This window comes from Doryrhamphus excisus, linkage group LG22, assembly GCF_037039965.1.
Source record: "Doryrhamphus excisus strain RoL-2023G ecotype Guam linkage group LG22, RoL_Dexc_Guam_v1.1, whole genome shotgun sequence".
NCBI lineage: Eukaryota > Metazoa > Chordata > Actinopteri > Syngnathiformes > Syngnathidae > Doryrhamphus > Doryrhamphus excisus.
Genome location: NC_136378.1, coordinates 10,525,127 through 10,542,727, shown reverse-complemented (window position 1 = coordinate 10,542,727; position 17,601 = coordinate 10,525,127). Strand labels below are relative to the sequence as shown.

Below are 17,601 nucleotides of genomic sequence, written 5' to 3'. Positions count from 1 at the left end.
GGGTTTTCAGCAACATTTTCACCATATGGTAATGTCATGGGTATCAGAAGTGTATGAATCAAAGTTGATACCTATAGCATTGTAGGGCTAAAGTATTACCTCTGCTCCTCATACATCAGTTCCAGGTGAAGCTGGTGGCAGCTGATTAGGTGCCTCCTGGACTTCTGTGTGTCCCGGCTTGTCAGTGTGACTGACACAAACGATCAGATCACATTGCTTAAGCTGGATTTGCACTGCAGGGTAAGGAAAGAGAGAAAAAATAGAATTGCCTGAATTTCCACACAGATAATTTAAAACAGTAAACAACCTGAATGTTGCACATGTTAAGCTGTATGGATGCTACAAAATATATATATACATATACGTATATGTACACACAAACACACCAGCCATAATCCTTTGCGATCACAAAAAGATAAGCGGTATGAAAAATGGATGGATGGAAGCGAGAAGTCTGCCTTTATCTGCTTGATAATGCAAATTCAACAGATTTTTTTTCTTTCAGTGTGATGATGCAGTGTAGTTATAGTCTCCACCATGTCATGGACCTCAGATGTTTCTTTAACAGTAAAGGATTTTTTACTTTGCCGCTTCATTTTTACTACTATAACTGTCCCCCTCGGCAGAGAACAAGTCACAACATCCTGCTTGATGGATAGCCACTTCGGTAATCCTTCAGTTACTTCTACATACCCACTAGCAGGGTCAATCTGACACTCATCCTGTACAACATTGTAACTCGGCACCACCGACACCTTTGAGCATGGCTAACTTGCATAGCAGTTGGACTGTTGTGATCCACATGTGGCTATCACATTGCAGATTGAGGGCAAACAGTCACATTTGTGCTTTGCATAGTTGCAAATTGATCATCAATGTCATCCTACTAGAATAATTGATGCTTACTGACATTTTGGAAAAAGGAAAAAAAAAATCACACTTACATGCCAGTTGATCCATGCAATTGGACAGGGAGTCGAGCCCTTTGAGGATGTATTCTAGATCAACACAGGTGGCTGAGGAAGATTGCTCTGTTGTTGTTTCTGTGTTATCCATCTGGAAAACAACACAACACAATTACATAAACTGTGGTGTCTCAGTACATGTGAAAGTGTAACATATCGGAATATCATTAATAGATGACAAAATAAGATTCTTTTTCTGAAAATTTATTTATTTGAACTCTAGCAGAATTTGACAGGGAATGATCTTACACTTAAGGCACAGTCTAGATCAATGCATGAGTCTAATGCTTATAATGTACAATGTACATTCATGTATTCCAGCTTCTAACAATAACAATATGGAAATGACATTATGGAATGAAAACATCACATCTGACTGCGTGGGTCCTGTTGTGAGTTTCCTTTCACAGCCACCGAGCACTGGCGATGAGCCTCCTCCAGTTGCTGCATGGAGCTCCACAGTTGGGGGTTGGTCCGCAGGGCCACCATGTCATAAGCCATCCACGTTAGCTGCACTGCAGGCGGACACGGCGGCAGGTCAATTGTAGGGAAGCGTTGAACAATACAAAAGTCCGTCGTATTTAATACACGTTTTAACGTTTCCCAATTGATATTATACCTGATATTTTTTCCATGTCTTCTGTCATCCTTTCCAAAAACTCATTGAGCTCCAGTGAGTCTTCGGTGCTCCTCTTGAGCCCAGGAGGCTTCGTGGAGTCGGTCATCTGTCCAACAAGAATATCCAAACTACAACTCTTTCGGCCATTTTGGATTATGACGCTCATTTCATTAGCCCGCGTTATCTTATATGTTACGTCGTTTTTATCTTCACCACTTAGCATGAAGCTGTCGTTTTTGTTTATTTCTAGAAACAACCGAAACGGCTCCCGTGTGCGATTTTAACGACCGCTTTATGGGGATATGAATAACAATTACTTACTTCCGCTGAGAGGCTTTTGGTCAGGCAGACGAGTGAAGAGAATGGTCTGGTCCTGTTGCTAGCATCAAGAACACGGCAAAATCACACACGTACACCCTACTAAGAATTCATTTTGGGGAAAATACGTAATTTATATATTTAAACATTGTTTTTGTTTCATATAGAATTTTAAAATGTATAGCAGTTAATTCATGTATTTAAATAAAAAAAATGAATAAACAAATCTACAAGTCAACCGCAGTCTCCCCTATTATTCAACATATTCACTGCTAATAATTTATCAATGCTTTATCAATGCCAAGGGACCCTAATTGCGCCTGACTTAATATTACAATATGGATGGATGTGCAATCTCAGTTATACAGTATATGAATAACTGCTACCTTACAACAAATAATAATCGGAATTGTTCAATATTAAATTATAAATCATACAAGTGTCAACTTTGGAAAGACAATCTGTGTATGTTTAGTGTGTTGGACCACACTTATTTCCAGTAAGTGAAAACTATGCATATAACGTATGCAAAATAATTGAAGTTGAATCGCAGGAAAACAAATTATATACATAAGCAAGGGTTTTCCATTCACCGTAAAGGTTTGAATTCATGTTGACAATGGGAAAACACATTTAAAGGGTGCAATTTTTCTGTGTGTAAATTTGCATAGTCATAATAAAAGCACAGAAAACCGGACTCAATCATACTGTAGCAGCTTAGGTTTTAAGAAAATTGATTTAAGCAAGGTTGAAAACCCCTGGAGGGACTGGAGTAGTCTCCCCCCCTCAAAAAAGTAACAGGCTGCTCACCTAAAGAGACAACCAATCAAATGAGATTGGGGGCGTGTCCAAGGAAGCAGATAAAACAGGTATGACAGGTGACATCTGAACATAAAGCAAGGGCAAAACGGGCACGCAAGGACATCTTAAATAAGACAGTTTGGATTGGCTCGCTGCCGCTAACAGCTCCAAAGAACCATTTTCTTTAAAGACACAGGTTTTAAACCAGCAAACAAGTGAAGGCTCTCTTCGAGGTAAGAAGAAACGCTGCTTTGACAATGTCTACATTTGAGACGCAGGACCAGTCTCCTCCACGTTGTGGCCCTCAGTTCCCGAGCCTCGGCCAGGAGCCCCCTGAACTCAGCCTGTACAGCGACTGTTACTACCCTCCGCCATCGCTACCGAGTCCTCAACGTACCACGCCGACATCCTACGAGCTGAGTGACTACAGCACCTCCTCCCCAAACCCTTACCTTTGGTTCAACGGCTCTGGGATCAACACACCATCATACCTGACTACTAACGTTCCACCAGGGAACCCTGGGCCTCCCTTCGTGCCACAGCACTATGGCATGCAGAGGCCATACCTGGGTCCTGCAGGCACTGGAGGCCCAGGAGGGGAGTTGAGCTGGTTCTCTCTGCCGTCACAAGAAGACTTGATGAAGCTTGTCAGACCCCCTTATTCGTACTCTGCTCTCATCGCCATGGCTATCCACGGCGCACCAGACCGGAGATTGACGCTGAGTCAGATCTACCAGTACGTCGCTGACAACTTCCCTTTCTACAATAAAAGTAAAGCAGGCTGGCAGAATTCCATCAGACACAACCTGTCACTCAATGACTGCTTCAAAAAAGTACCAAGAGATGAAGACGATCCAGGTAATGTTTTGAACAAAACTTTACTCTTTCTTACGCAGACTATGTCTTATTGAATATTGAAATGTATCCTTGTATCCTTTATAGGCAAGGGAAACTACTGGACATTAGACCCAAACTGTGAAAAGATGTTTGACAATGGAAACTTCCGTCGCAAAAGGAAGAGAAAGTCCGACTCCCTCTCCGGTGTTGATGGTGGTCCAGGGACCATGGAGTCAGGTGAGAGTGACAGAGGAAGCCCCAAACTCTCTGCCAACTCTGCCCTCAACATCTCCCCAACACCGGACAGAATTCCTTCCCCGTCATCTTCCGGTGCTACACCTTGTCTGAGCAGCTTCCTGTCTGAGATGTCCGGAGTGACAGCTGGACCAGCCAATGATGTGGGAGGTGATGGCTTGAGCAGACCCCTGCAGGTCAACCTCCCCATGGATGGGCCTCACAGGCTTGCACAGCCTGCAAGTTTTAGTAGCTACTCCCCAAACTCAGCTGGCCGAGAATGGCTTCCACAAGTGCAAGCTCCGTCTGTGCTGTCCTCTTCACCCACCCACTCTTCACTGGGGTACTCAAGTCCCATCCTGAGCCAGTACAGTGGGTCCAGTGGACACTTCTACCCCCCACTGGGCTCAACGGGAATCATTTATCACCGCGAAGGGACTGAGGTTTAACTTTAGGGGGAGGGTGGGAACTGTTAGTATTGACAAGACTTCTTTTGCAGTAGTGATCCACTGTGAGGCGATACATACACAACATGTTTGCGCTGACTGAGACAGTTGGTCACAAGAGCGTGTGACAGCAGACCTGCACACCTTGATTCCCACAGGAACAGCCGAGTCAGCAGCCACGGGCTGAAACTGTCTGACAGCACCAAATCCAAAGTCAGCTCTTTATCCCAACCCAAAAGCTGGTGTCTATCAGAGCTGACTCATTCCTAACTGATCTGAGATCTGATCTGCTGACAGTCTGTTCCACGCAACTGTCTGTGATTCTTTGATGGTTATCACACAAACATCCAGGCAGCACAATTGGAGTGCTTCATTACACATTTGTCTACATCTTGTGTTGCTTTGGCTTTTATAGAAACAGGAGTTTCAAAAACATTCATTGTAAATATGTTCATGTGCTTGTAATGATATTCCTTTATGTTATTGGTTTGCTTTTAATGTATTCATAATGGAAGCTAATTCTATCTTGTGTTTTTGATATGAATAAAATGCTTTGGACTTTGACTGCAGCTGTTCCTTTTGGTTTTTATTAAACACATGAATACTTGATACTTTATTATAAAATAAAATAAAGTACAGCAGAAGTACAGAGTGGCAGAAAACATCCCTGCCAAGAAAAGCGATGACCAGTAGCGTAAACGCAGCATGCAGGTGAAACCTGATCCTTGTGTGACGATTGTTTAACTGATTCTCCTAAATGATAAAAAAAATCCACATTCCCATGGTAGCCCTTTTTTCCCTAAACAACTAAACATAGACATCATGCACTTTAATACTGCTACCTGGATGCGGCATTAATCGTGGCCAGGATCAACTGTGACAACCTTCACAAGGTGCTAAAGGTAATTGACTGCTGATGAGACAATCAAGGCAGGTTGATGGACAGTTTATCAAATTGGATCTTGTGTTAAATTTAAATAGTGCTGTATGATGTCTTTTTCCACCCCCTGCAACACTAAAACATGCATGCAGCAGATATAAGATTATACCTGTAACAATCATGAATACATTTAAATAAAACAATAGTTCCATAAAAAAGGAACACTGCATACAAAATATGAGAAATTTTAATATATGAACTGTCCAAAACTGTACAGAAAATCCAGTAGTAGGATGCATAGAACGTAATGCACTTCTAACAGCACATACAACTGATGTCTTTTACATCTGTAATATACAGGCATATTACCGACACTGGTATTACTATACCACACTTTTATCTGCCCTGCGTGTATAAATATACAGTAAATAAATTAGCCTTTGATGGATGTCAGCCTGAGGCTTTTATTTACCCTGAAACACAGGCAGCATGACATTCATTTACACTAAACACAAAAAGAAAGAGAAACAACAAAACATTGAACGAAATACTTAAGTAAAGAAAGAGAGGGCCAAGTGGAATTGAACATCCTGGCGTGGATTTTTGTGGTTTTAAGGCAAAAAGGTCAGGATGATTTGCATAAATGATCGAATGACTAGATATGAAGGCAATAAGTTAAAAGTCATACTTGATTAATTTAGTTTCAGTCCTGATAATATCCTGTTAGTTGTGGGAGAATTGCAACCAAGCCAAATTCCTATGCAAATTGACTTGACTTTACCTGCAGTTTTCACAAACAATATGACCGATGGTGCCACTCTCATTTTCCAACGCAAATTTGAATAGTTTATGCAGCCAAACTTCTTTTTCGGGCTTCGAGATGGCAGGTGAACGGTGTGGCATGAGGATTACTTATCCAAAACGAGGTACTTCTGCCAACAGAAACAACACAGCGCTTTTCTATCTACTTCATGACCAGGAGACATCACCTCCCGATGTCTCATTTAGACTGTTTTAAATGATCAATGCAAATTTGGAACTGTTAGTCATGTCACAGATGGAGTTGAGGAGTACTGAGCTTTCCAGGTGCACTTTCGTTTATTTTAAGAAAGTCGATTGATAGGATTTACTATTACTACTTCAAATCTAGGAAATCACCTTATTTGCAAGTTGACTTGAATGTAACTCCAAATTACAATTATTGGACGTGACATGTCGTAGGAGACCCATTGATTCAAAGACGTAGCATCCATCCATCACACACTTTTCTTGCCTTAGGCAGTGAAATTATTGCTCAATACAGTCATCCGATTAAAATCTAATAAATCCTCATCCCCCACCTGCTGCCTGGCTCGTGGCTGTCTCTCACACACCTGTCGAAGTAACGGAATATGCCCATACACGTACTGTTTACACGTGTCTGTGTGTAGTAGAAGATGTTTATATCATAAACTAAGAAGGAGAACGATTATCTCTGACCTGCATTTCTCTGCAGGTCAGAGTTTTACAATTGTTGGAGATGCACGTAAGACCTGAAAAAAAAAGGTGTTTTTTTTTTTTTTTAACCTCAATACTATCTGAACCAGAATCCTAACTGTCCTGGTACCAAATCAACCCAAAACACAGGCACATACGCCTGCTGTATTTACTAAAACAGTCATGTCCTATCAAAGCTGTTTAGTAAACGGCAGGGGAGAACGTCAAGCCTGGAGAAATATGGTCATGCTTAGTATTCCAGCAAGGAGTGGGCCCAGGATTTACCAGCTTACTGTTATGTGTAAACATCCACACACACTCCTGACACACGTATGCAGGTGATGAAAGCACCAATTACTGTGCCCTTAGTCTGCACGTTTTACGCTCTTTAAATGTTATGGAAAATGTGCACAATGTCTTCAACCACAGCTTGGAATCCGCATGCTGCCTAGAAGTCTTTAGTTTGCAAAAATATATTTTCCTTCAACAGAACTCAAAATATTCAATAGATACGGTCCGTAACCCATCACCAAGTCCCTAAAAATGTTCCGGTTGAGCCAAATTCCAGTAAGTATTCCACGCCAGGGTGCAAAAATGTCCCATCCTTTTAGTAATGTCCATCCCAGTCAGCCCCTGGAGAGCACGATAGTGAGTGTTCTCTAGTGAGTGTCCTAAACATGGCTTATATACACGATTTGGGGAAAAGTGAAGTTTAAAGACAAACACAGAGCACAGAGAGAGGCTGTGTATATATGAATCATTGCTAGTTCACCCTAAAATATTTTCCATGTCAACATGAAGTAAACATGGCGATACGAAGAGGGCTTTGCAGGAAAAGGGAGGGAGACAGAAGAACAAGTGAAGTAGACATCAGAGCACAAATGAACTTGTTATTGCATTAGTGATGACATGAATATCATACTTTATGAGGGGGATAAGGGTAGCAGACGTGTTTGTGTAGCAGACGTCTACGGCAACATTTTGCCTCGGTTTGCGTACAATGCGGCACACGTCTTGTAATATCCTGTCGACAAAAACGTTTGTATGGACCAGGCCCTATAGGTCTTGTATCTTATGATTAGATGATGCGATATGTCACCGCTATCCTGTTTCACTGGGTTCTTCCTGGTGGCAATTTTGCATTTTCATGTCATTGACAGGGGTTCAGTCCTAAGTGTACCCTGCCTCTCACTCTCAGTAAGCTGGGAAAACCTTCAGACTCCCCCCCCCAAACACAGAACAACATAATTGGTATGGAAAATGGATGGATTCAACAGTAATAAATACGCAGGGGAAACCCCTGTTTGTTTTAATGATTTAATGAATAGTTAATGGGCTGCACGCAGGCTGAGTGGTTAGCTATGATTGGCTGTCCAATCCAATATCCAAATATTTACAATTTACCATGCAGCGACTTTTAAGTTGAAAGTGGGGTGGTGGTTGTAGTTTTGAAGACACCTTGTGGCCGTGTTTATTGTGATGCAGTTAGGCACAGAAATTAAATCTTTCATATGTTTCTACACAACATCCGTTTCTCTTGTGCATTTCATGCTATTAGAAGCATTGCCATCACCGGTAAATGCAATTTCCAGTCCAATGAGACTTTTTTTTTTACTTATACGCCAGGGTGACATATAGTCCAGAAAAGACGATACATGACCTTAATCAACATTATACCGTATGCTGGCTGCAGCTAAGTTGTGCTCTGCATTTTATCACGAGATGCAATTGATCCACAATCAATTCCTCAGAACCCTAACAATGCCCAATGGTCTATCAATTGACTAATTAGTCATTATGACCCTGATGTTGACTCACATTTACTCTAGTGAAACAGACATTTTACATGCCACGGGTGAGCAATTGTGTTCCCAAAACAAACATCAGTAGAACAGGAGCTTTATGTCCTTTCGCCAAACCACAACTGTTCATTCTCCACACGTTTATGCATCTGCGGCTGCGGCACGTCAGCCTTTTTATTGGTAATCGAAAGACTTATCAGAGTGTGGCGGCCCAATGGATTGTTGCAGAGCTACTGAAATCTCATTATGTTGTATCAGGCATGCAAAGAAGCTCTGCATTATTCCGGCTCCAGAATATATTGTGTCAAAATTCAATCCAGCTAACTGACTCAGTGGAGTGGCTGAACTTCAGGAGAACAGTGATGTCGCACCAAAGAGAACATCATTCATTATCATAAAGCCTTCAGTGTGAAGCCTGTCTTTTATTGCCAGCGCCTGAAGGTTACACCTCTGATAAATTACCCATGACACCCGCTGCAGGAAAAAGGACTGTTTTGACAAAACGGTTGGCTTTTGAAGGCGGGTGGCAAACTTTCATGTTCCTTTTGTTGTGGCCCATAGACTGTCAGAGATTATTGCGGTAGGAAGAGCCAAATACTGTACTACTGCCAGTGATTCTGCTGTGTGCACCTTTATTTACAATCATTCTAACACAATCCTGGTTTGATATTTATTCCACTTCTGCACACTATAGTTAATAATACTTATCCTTATTCAACTTACCCTGCCTTCTGCTTGAATCATGTGGATCCACTGTTGGCAAGTTCATCCATGTGCAGCGGGGACCAGCGTGCACAGAGCATGACGGAGCCCATCTAGTGGCCTACGAGAGAAATGAGCAGCTTTGAAATAAACCATTCAAAGGCACAGTATTGGTAAATATTGATGTGATGTGTACTTGTGTACTAGTGCGAATGAGTGTTTTCCCCTCAGTTGAACTATAGGATCATTAACATCAAATAGATACTGCGGCTCATCTGCTTTCCCGATGCAGGTCAAAGTGCAAATCAATGGTAAATTAATTGCCATGATAAAGTGGGTTTTGTACACATGGCTGATCCTGACTGATCAAGCCTGCACACACGTTCAAGGATAATTTGCCATTGCATGTGACTGAAGGTTCCTGATTAGTCATCATGCCAATCAATTATATTTGTTGTAATGGTAAAAGACTGCTATGTTTGGATAAATGTATACAGTGTACATTCTAGATTTAATAAACTGCTTGTATTTAACATTTTATAAAAAAAAAACAACAACTTTCATCCTGAGCAAACACAATCCCACATACAACGCAACCTTGGTTAGTATCATTAATTTGTTGCAGAAATTCTGACTCTAACCAAAAAAAAGTAACGTACATCTCCTATTTTACTGAGAATTAGGGTCACTTTGGGAAAAAAAATGAAATTTTGAGAAGAAAGTCGGGAATTTACAAGAAAAAGTTGCAAATTTACAAAAAAAAGTCGTAATGTTACTTTTGCCCAAGGCCACAAGTCACACAAGTCTCCCCTTTTCATAGCAGGCAAGTATTAAAAGAACCTGCAGAAAAAACTTGAAATATTACAAGAATAAAGTACATTTACAAGAAAAAATTCAGAACTTCATGTTACAGGCATTGCCTGAGACAGCTATGAAAAGGGGCGACTTATGTGACGCTGGCCTTGGGCATGTGGAGGAGGCTAAATTCTGAACGCTCAACTGCTGTTTTGCAGCCACGTTATAAATGACAGCTCGCCTGAAGCAAGAGGAAAGTTTCCTTCTCACCTGAAGAGCTATGCTTTATTTTCACACGAAAATGTGAATGAAATGATGAATGAAAGGGATAAACACACATTTAATGTTACATCTATCTTTACTGAGAACGTGATTCTTGACGTGGTGTCCCAAAGACACAATGTGGCAGGAAGATCAACCACCACCGTCTGTTTCTCACCACCAAACCAAAAACGAAAAGAAAAAATGTTATTATTAAGAATAATATATTTTGTCACCAATAACATCTTTAAATATTTTTTTAAGACTTTGAAAAAATATATCAAAATGGCCCCCGTACCTTTGACTTTTGGATATGCGGTTCTCCCTGGAAAAAGTGATTGACTATCACAGTGCCATGACTGACATTTTAATTATTTTTCACATCATCCGCATGTTGCGTTGGGAAATCCATCTTATAAAACTTGCTGTCCATGTTCGTATTGTTTTTGCTGTGGCCACCACTGTCATATTTCCATATAAATAAGGTACATAAAATGCAGAGAAAATTACATCATGCACAAGCCATACAGAGGAAGCAAACTGATTTTAGAGTGCTCATTAAAAAGTAAAAAAATAAATAATGGGGTGTGAAAGGTAAGATAAGTTTTTGCCTAACTGCATTAGAGGAGAGTGGACACACTTTCTAACACTATGCCTTTATCATAGTAGTTTTTCTATACAGAATAAATAAAGTACACCTGTGCCCCTCTGTATGATCTTAACAAATGACCAGTCAACACGTCATGTGAGGAAACAGCGACTCCTGCTGACGGAAAAGGTAACTAGGGGTGTAGTGTACAGCGTATGTTGACACCTGACACTGGGGAATGAATGTTTTCTCATTTTCAGTTGGTGGTATGGGACTTGTAGATGAGGTGCAGGGAGTGCTGGGCTTCATCAAAGGGACATTATTCCCATTAGTCATTAAACTAGATACATTATTTTAATACATATTTTTGACAGCTCTTAGTAATTGGTACTAGAAATGAAAAAGGGTGCAGTAGGTTTCTTCTTTCAAACTTAATTCCTCAGTTCCAGTCACTTCAAGCATTTTTCTGCTAAATTTCTCAGAGGTGTGCATGCGAGTGTGATATTGAAAATGGATGGATTGATTAATAATCAGGTCCATGAATGTCTCAGTGCATTTCTAGTTTAGTTTGGTTATGTCATTCATATGGTTGCTGAATTGTATACAATTGTATACAGTGTTTCTCATATGCATATGGGAGACGGCCACAAATAAATCTGCGCTACCTGTTCACCCTCGCTCATAACAAGATTAACACATCTGGTCTACCAGACAATAAGGAAAAGTTTCCAATTTAGCAACTCTGTGGCGCTCCTTTCCCGTCTAAAAGCCTTCACAGGAGGCTTCATCTTTGGAAGGAAATTGGAAGCTTTTCATGCCCATTTACTCCTTTTTGCAAATGCGTTATGGCCACTTTTGCAAATTGGAGGATTATGTCGCATGCCAGTTCTCTCTTCCAACAGCACACATTTAAATGAAGGTTCTATCAAGCATTCCTGAAAAGAAACAGCGTTGTGCACGTAGGTTGTGATTATGCATCATGCACACAGATGTGGGCGTCGGCAAGGGAAATGTTAATTTGTTGAGGCCTTTATCCATTCATCACCACTTATAGCAGACTGCGGCTACCAAAGCGCATGTGAGCTTTGGCAGCAGCATATGACTTGTGTCGTCTGTTATCCAATAATTGGCTATTTAGCTGAAACTCCCTCAGAAGTCGTTACAGGTCCGGGTAGCAAGTGTGTGCCTAATTACTCTGACTGCGACGCCTCGCTAATGTTTGCTGGCCGGACTAGGAGACACACTTTTCTGAATCTTTAACCTCCCACTGGACTTTTCACCAATTGCTGAGTACATTAACTGGTGCATACTAATTGGTCCCTGTGGCAAAACAGGGCGAGACGACATAAGTGCATATGCATGTGCGTGGGTGGAGGCGTTTACTTGTGAACTTGCTGCGGGAAAAATCCCTCGACGGTTAACATGAGTCCACTAGATCTCTTTAGACTGGTCCCCTCATGCAGACACACTCAGGCAGAACAGGCAATATTGCTCAGCAACGCTGGTTTAATCTGTGCAGGCTGCAAGAAAGACAAACACTACATTCAGCTAACTTAGGGTGAGAGGTGGGGTGCGTGTGTGTGCAAAATGCAGCAAAGTTCATACCTTTTGGAATCTACATATTCATAAAATTGGAAAATATACCATATAATTTATTACTATGAACTTTAAGTAAACAAATACTTAACATTAAGTATTTGTTTGCATGCAGCTCACGTTCCTGTCACATTCATCCTCCTCCCCAATGACTAACACGATTCGCTCATACAGCAGCGATGTCAGTTACGGCTGCTGTGGCCATTATTTTCCTTTCGCTTGCACCGGCAGCCCATCTGTGCTTGACATGGTAACATATTCCCTTTTCTCCACTCGTGCATCCTATGGAATTAAATGAGATGCCACTTGGCTTTGGACAATAACCACTCTTGACGTTCAGCTCATCTAAATTTCAAGCACAGAGGCAGGGGACAGGATTTGCTCCAGCCAGGAGCAGATAGAGAAGTGAGAAGCTTTGGGTCACGTGACTGACTTTGATAACAAGGAGAAAGGGGCAAGAGACAGAAATGTCAGCGAGAAGGATGGAGAGAGATGGCCGGTGGAGGTCAAAGGAAATGCAAAGGAAACAAAAATCTTGTGCCACTGACTCCTCCTTTTTTGCTGTCGGTTGCCAGGTTATGGCTGACGAGACGACCCGGCATTGTGGGATCCCACAGGGGCTGGTGGACCAGTTGATGGATTCACACTTCAGTGGTTTGATGCAAACAGACTGAAGCAGTGAAAGTCGATGCACTCACTTTGATGAGATGTGAATGCTGACGCCCCCCCCAATCAGGTGTGAGTCGAACATGAAGATGTGGTCTATTAGAATAACGGCGGCAAAATTATATATTATATATATATGCATATCATGTTGGTTTTGTCCTTGAAGAATACAACATGCTCAGCTTTTCTAATGAGGCGGAAAATACATGGTTTCAATAATACAATACTTGATGCTTAAGGCTTATTTACAGTACATTGCACTCACAAGAGGGGGGGGTGTCTTACGATACTGCAAAGTTTCATGATGTCAAGTGTTAATAGTCAAATGAATAGTCAAGGGGAAACATACCGCAATTTCCAGTGTTTAGGCCCCACCCGCTAAATTTAAGGAAAAAACCAAATTTGTACACTGGACTATATACCACACATATCAACGTCATAAAATGGCATATTGCGGTGTGCACGAGTCCACGAGGTCCAGGTAGCTCTATATTTGACAGGAGTCAATCATGAGGTTTGAGAAAACTCATAAGGGCAGAGCTACCGTTTCGTCACTGATGTGCGAGTGGCACAGTATTTAGCAGTCAGCGACGTGATTATTCTCAGTTTGCATCATTTCATAATTTTCATCATCAAAGCAACAATGATGCATTCAAGGATCGTCCAGCATGGTACAAAATGTAAATACTTAACAAAAAACATTATCAATGAAGCATGAAGACATAAACATTTAAAACATGTACATTTCACCCAGATCATGTATTTATATAAAGACAAGTATCTTTGGAAGTGAGAACATGTTTCTGTTAACCAAATATATGCAAATTTGTAGGGCTGCATTTCAAATGTGTGCAAAGTTGCTGCTGTAATCAATTTTCTCAAGCGCAGCGATTGCATTAATTAAACGATTATTTATTACGCACATCAATGTAGTCGCAGGTCAGTGAGTTTGTTGTGGGTTTTACTTTTTACATTAGAGTCTTTAATTTGATTAATTTTGAACTGTGTCATAATCATTACGAAGCTTGCATTCATTATTCAGTCATTATCTGACTCCGCTACATCCATCCATCTATTTTTTTTTTTTTTAGGAGAATATTTAGTAAAATATTGCATCACTTACTGACTGGTTGAAGATGAAGCAGCTAACCGGCTAAAAGAATCTTTGGTTCAAGGAGTAGGACGGGGAGGAAAACAAAAGGCAGGATAAATATGTTTTAACAAGGATACAAAAACGTTACAGCTACAAATACACGCAAGTCACTTAATTTTCTGTGTCCATCCAAGGAGATTGATCATTAAAATTCAAACGGCATTGAACTTTGAGAGAAACGTGAGGAAGTGGTAATGCCTTTCTGTGAAAAGTGTACAAAGCGTACCGTGAGATGTTTTACAGCCTTAAAACATATAATTATTGTAAAAAAAAAAAAGTTTGCAGATTTTACTTATTGGGGGTTATCGATAAACGTGGGAACACTGGAGTGTATCCATCCGTGTATTGGACATGTACATTAGGTTCATTGTACACTAAACGGCCACTGGGTCTTAACGCTTGTTTTCTATATCATGGTCCCAAGTCAGCTGGAGTGGAGCCTACTCCAGCAGTTCACCAGAGACCTCTCACAGGATAAGCAGTAGAACACATGTGCTGCCGCTCTCTCACTTTGTTTACCATTATCCTGTTTTAGATACTCTTTTTAAAAAGATATTGATTGTGTTAAAAGCGTTGTTGTAACTCATGCAAAAAAATGCTAATATCTGTGTTTTATTTGTTCAAAGTACACTGATCAATTAAAACCACCAGAGGCTAGTAGTGTCTACACCAGACGCCCCGCTGAAATTGTTTTGTCATGTTGCCTTTAAAGCTCTGGGGATCTATACTTTTAATGGGTGCCGCACTGATGCGCTGCATGCACTTGGTATTAGCAGTCCTGAGGGTTGGTTTCAGAGCTCAGCCCCAGACAGACTGTGACTGTATGCTCCATGGATGCTGTACCCAAAGCATTAAAAAAAACACATTGAGGTTTCGCCCAATGAATTCAGATTTATTGCAATTGGTATTCCAACTAAAGGTGGGGGGATTAAAGCATTAAGCACTTTGCAATTTAGTTACTAGTTTGTACTTTTTGGCCTTTATGGCCCCCCACACAAGTCACATCAAATCTATTAACACAAGGGATACTTTTGGGATTAGGATATCTCTTAGTAAGTTTATGCACTACAGAAAGCCAAAAGACTGCATTGAATAGATTGAAACCAGACTTTTAAATGGAATTGAACACTTTAAAGTTGGATTAACACACACATACAAAGACTGTTCGATTTAAGACCTAGTTTCTTAGTTCTTTATACACTTGGATCGATCGCCAGTTGAAGCAGACTTTGTGCGTATGGTCCATTTCTGAGGCCCATTTCATTCCCAAGAGAAAAGGGATTAAGAAGAAAGGAAGGGGGGCATTGCATGCATGCAGGTCAGAAGCAGAAATGCAGCATCACCACCATCCAGCCTTGTGGAGGCGATCAAGATTTGGCTAAAGATGAAATTGCAACCGATGCATGTAATAATAAAAACAAGTATGAAGAAATAAAGATAACTAAGTCAGTTGCTTGAATAAAGTGTGCAAGTATTAGTGACTGCCTGCAAAGAAAACCACTACAGTCTAAGAATTGCTTTCTTACGTATAAACAGAAACGGAAAGTCATTGTCTTTATCAAACATGGTTAAAAACCTAAAAGAACATGGGTCAGCCATCCAATCCAATCCAATCCAATAAAATACAGGTATATCTGGAGAAAGACATCAAAACAACACAGGAATTTGTCAGTTCAGAGGAAACCAGTGAAAATGCACATTAATTCATTCATGTTCCTTCCGGACGCAGCAGCCGTCAGAGTCATTTAAGAGAGATTTATCCCTGCCCCCCCCCACCCCGAATGTTCAGTCCTATGACATTTCCATTTGTCACATGACGGCAAATCACCGGGGCAGCGCGTGGGCACTAACGTTTCCTTTCTCTGGTGCCGCCGCAAAGCGAAGGCCGACATTTGTGAAATATGGTGACCTCAGACTGCTTATTCATCGCGGAAACACACCATGAGGGAGGGAGAGAGCTTCAGAGAAAGCTGGCCGATGGGGGAAAAAGACCAAATACTGGGTGTTCAAGTCAAGACATTACAGTGGTGTGAAAAGGTGTTTGCTGCCCTTCCTGATTTCCTATTTTTTGTGCATTTTTGCTGCGGAATTTTGCCAGAAAACATCTTGATGATCCCCAAGACATTTGGGAAAATACTCTGTGGTCTGTATGAGACAAAATCTAAACTTTTTGGAAGGTGTGTGTCCCATTACATCTGGTGTAAACCTAAGAAAATATACCAACGGTAAAATATGGTGGTGGTAGTGTGATGACAAAACTGTCTGGTGCTGTTTCAGGACCTGGAAGACCATGAATTCCGCTGTCTCCCAAAAACTCCTGAAAGAGAATGTCCGGCCGTCTGTTTGTGACCTCAAGCTGAAACAAATATGGCTTCTGCAGCAGGACAATGATCTAAAACACACCAGTAAGTCCACCAGCATATAAAAGGTGTGTGCATTCCGCATATACAGGTATGTCTTCTCCAAACGTCATCCCTAATAATGTAATGTATAACCCCTTTATAAGCAAGTGAAGTTGGAATGTTTCCTCTGAGCCTCTAATTCCTCCTGAATATTTATTTTTTACTGCACCCCTAATAAAAGCCAGATTGCATTTTATAACATGCTAAAAAAAAATAAGTGATATGACGAACGGACATATAACAAAACCAGACGCAGCCACATTTCTTATGAAGATGAAGATGTCATAAGCTACCAAGTGATAAATGAACAGATGGAAACAAAATATAATGAAGTGGAAAAAATAGTATGACTATTGGCGGAGGAAGACTTATCTTCCTATCGTACATCTGTGTTTGGACTATAATTATATACTGGGTGCAAACCTGTAAGACAAACATTTACATTCCTCGTGTTTACCCCGCTCGTTGTCAAGCACATTAGCGTTCTTATTTTCCTGTCTATTCTGGCGGTGGGTGTAAATCACATTATGGTAAACTCATTGTCTCTATTATCACAAGTGCACAGACTATTTGCTGTAAAATAAAGCTGTAGGCCATGGAATTCACACAAGGAAATGCAATGGATACGCCACATGAATCAAAAGAAGCATCATTAGTGACGACAGAGACTGGTAGAATAGGCTACATAGACTAATACGGATTAACATTTGTTTATCCAGTGGGAGAACATAGTTATACATGCTGACTCTATGAGGTCTACGGAGGTCAGAGGTAAAATTCCTGAGACAGAAAAGAAAGAACTAAGCGGGAGTATGTGGTGGAGCTGAATGATTGACCCCAACACAAAAACTGCTTAGGTTTGTGGTTGACTGTGAGCGGTGGGTGAGAGAATCAATTTACTTGACAACATCATGGCTTCCTTCCTGCACCAGCGTTTTTTGCCTTGGAATTTGTCAGAGCCTCTATCAGTAATTTAACATTTGGAATAGGCTCCAGTTCTTCATAAGCCAAAAAAGGATAAGCAGTATATTCATTTTCCAAGAGCGCCGCATGGGTTCT

The 17,601-nt window shown here is 40.9% G+C and overlaps 2 protein-coding genes across 11 annotated transcripts in view; one reads left to right on the top strand and one right to left on the bottom strand.

The window, feature by feature from the left end:
• Positions 1-17,601, bottom strand: part of LOC131110465 (uncharacterized) — a 95,011-nt gene that overhangs the window by 72,452 nt on the left and 4,958 nt on the right. For 4 of the 10 annotated variants that reach the window (XR_013625296.1, XR_013625295.1, XM_078788348.1 and 1 more), the window contains exons 5-8: positions 12,109-12,245; positions 9,102-9,201; positions 945-1,056; positions 100-233 (exon numbers count right to left, since the gene is read on the bottom strand). Coding sequence is in view for 3 of the 10 variants with exons in the window: in XM_078788348.1 (XP_078644474.1) it covers positions 109-233; positions 945-1,056; positions 9,102-9,122 (258 nt within the window). In the remaining 7 variants the exon portion in view is untranslated. Of the gene's footprint in view, positions 1-16; positions 234-944; positions 1,057-1,314; positions 1,481-1,584; positions 1,691-1,905; positions 2,001-9,101; positions 9,202-12,108; positions 12,246-17,601 lie in introns of those variants that run through there. The other 6 variants (XR_013625292.1, XR_013625297.1, XR_013625293.1 and 3 more) reach the window with 3 other exon arrangements.
• On the top strand, positions 2,788-4,784 carry foxi3b (forkhead box I3b). Its single transcript, XM_058063630.2, has 2 exons — positions 2,788-3,561; positions 3,646-4,784. The coding sequence occupies exons 1-2, from the start codon at positions 2,961-2,963 to the stop codon at positions 4,221-4,223; spliced, it is 1,179 nt and encodes a 392-aa protein (XP_057919613.2). The 5' UTR covers positions 2,788-2,960; the 3' UTR covers positions 4,224-4,784.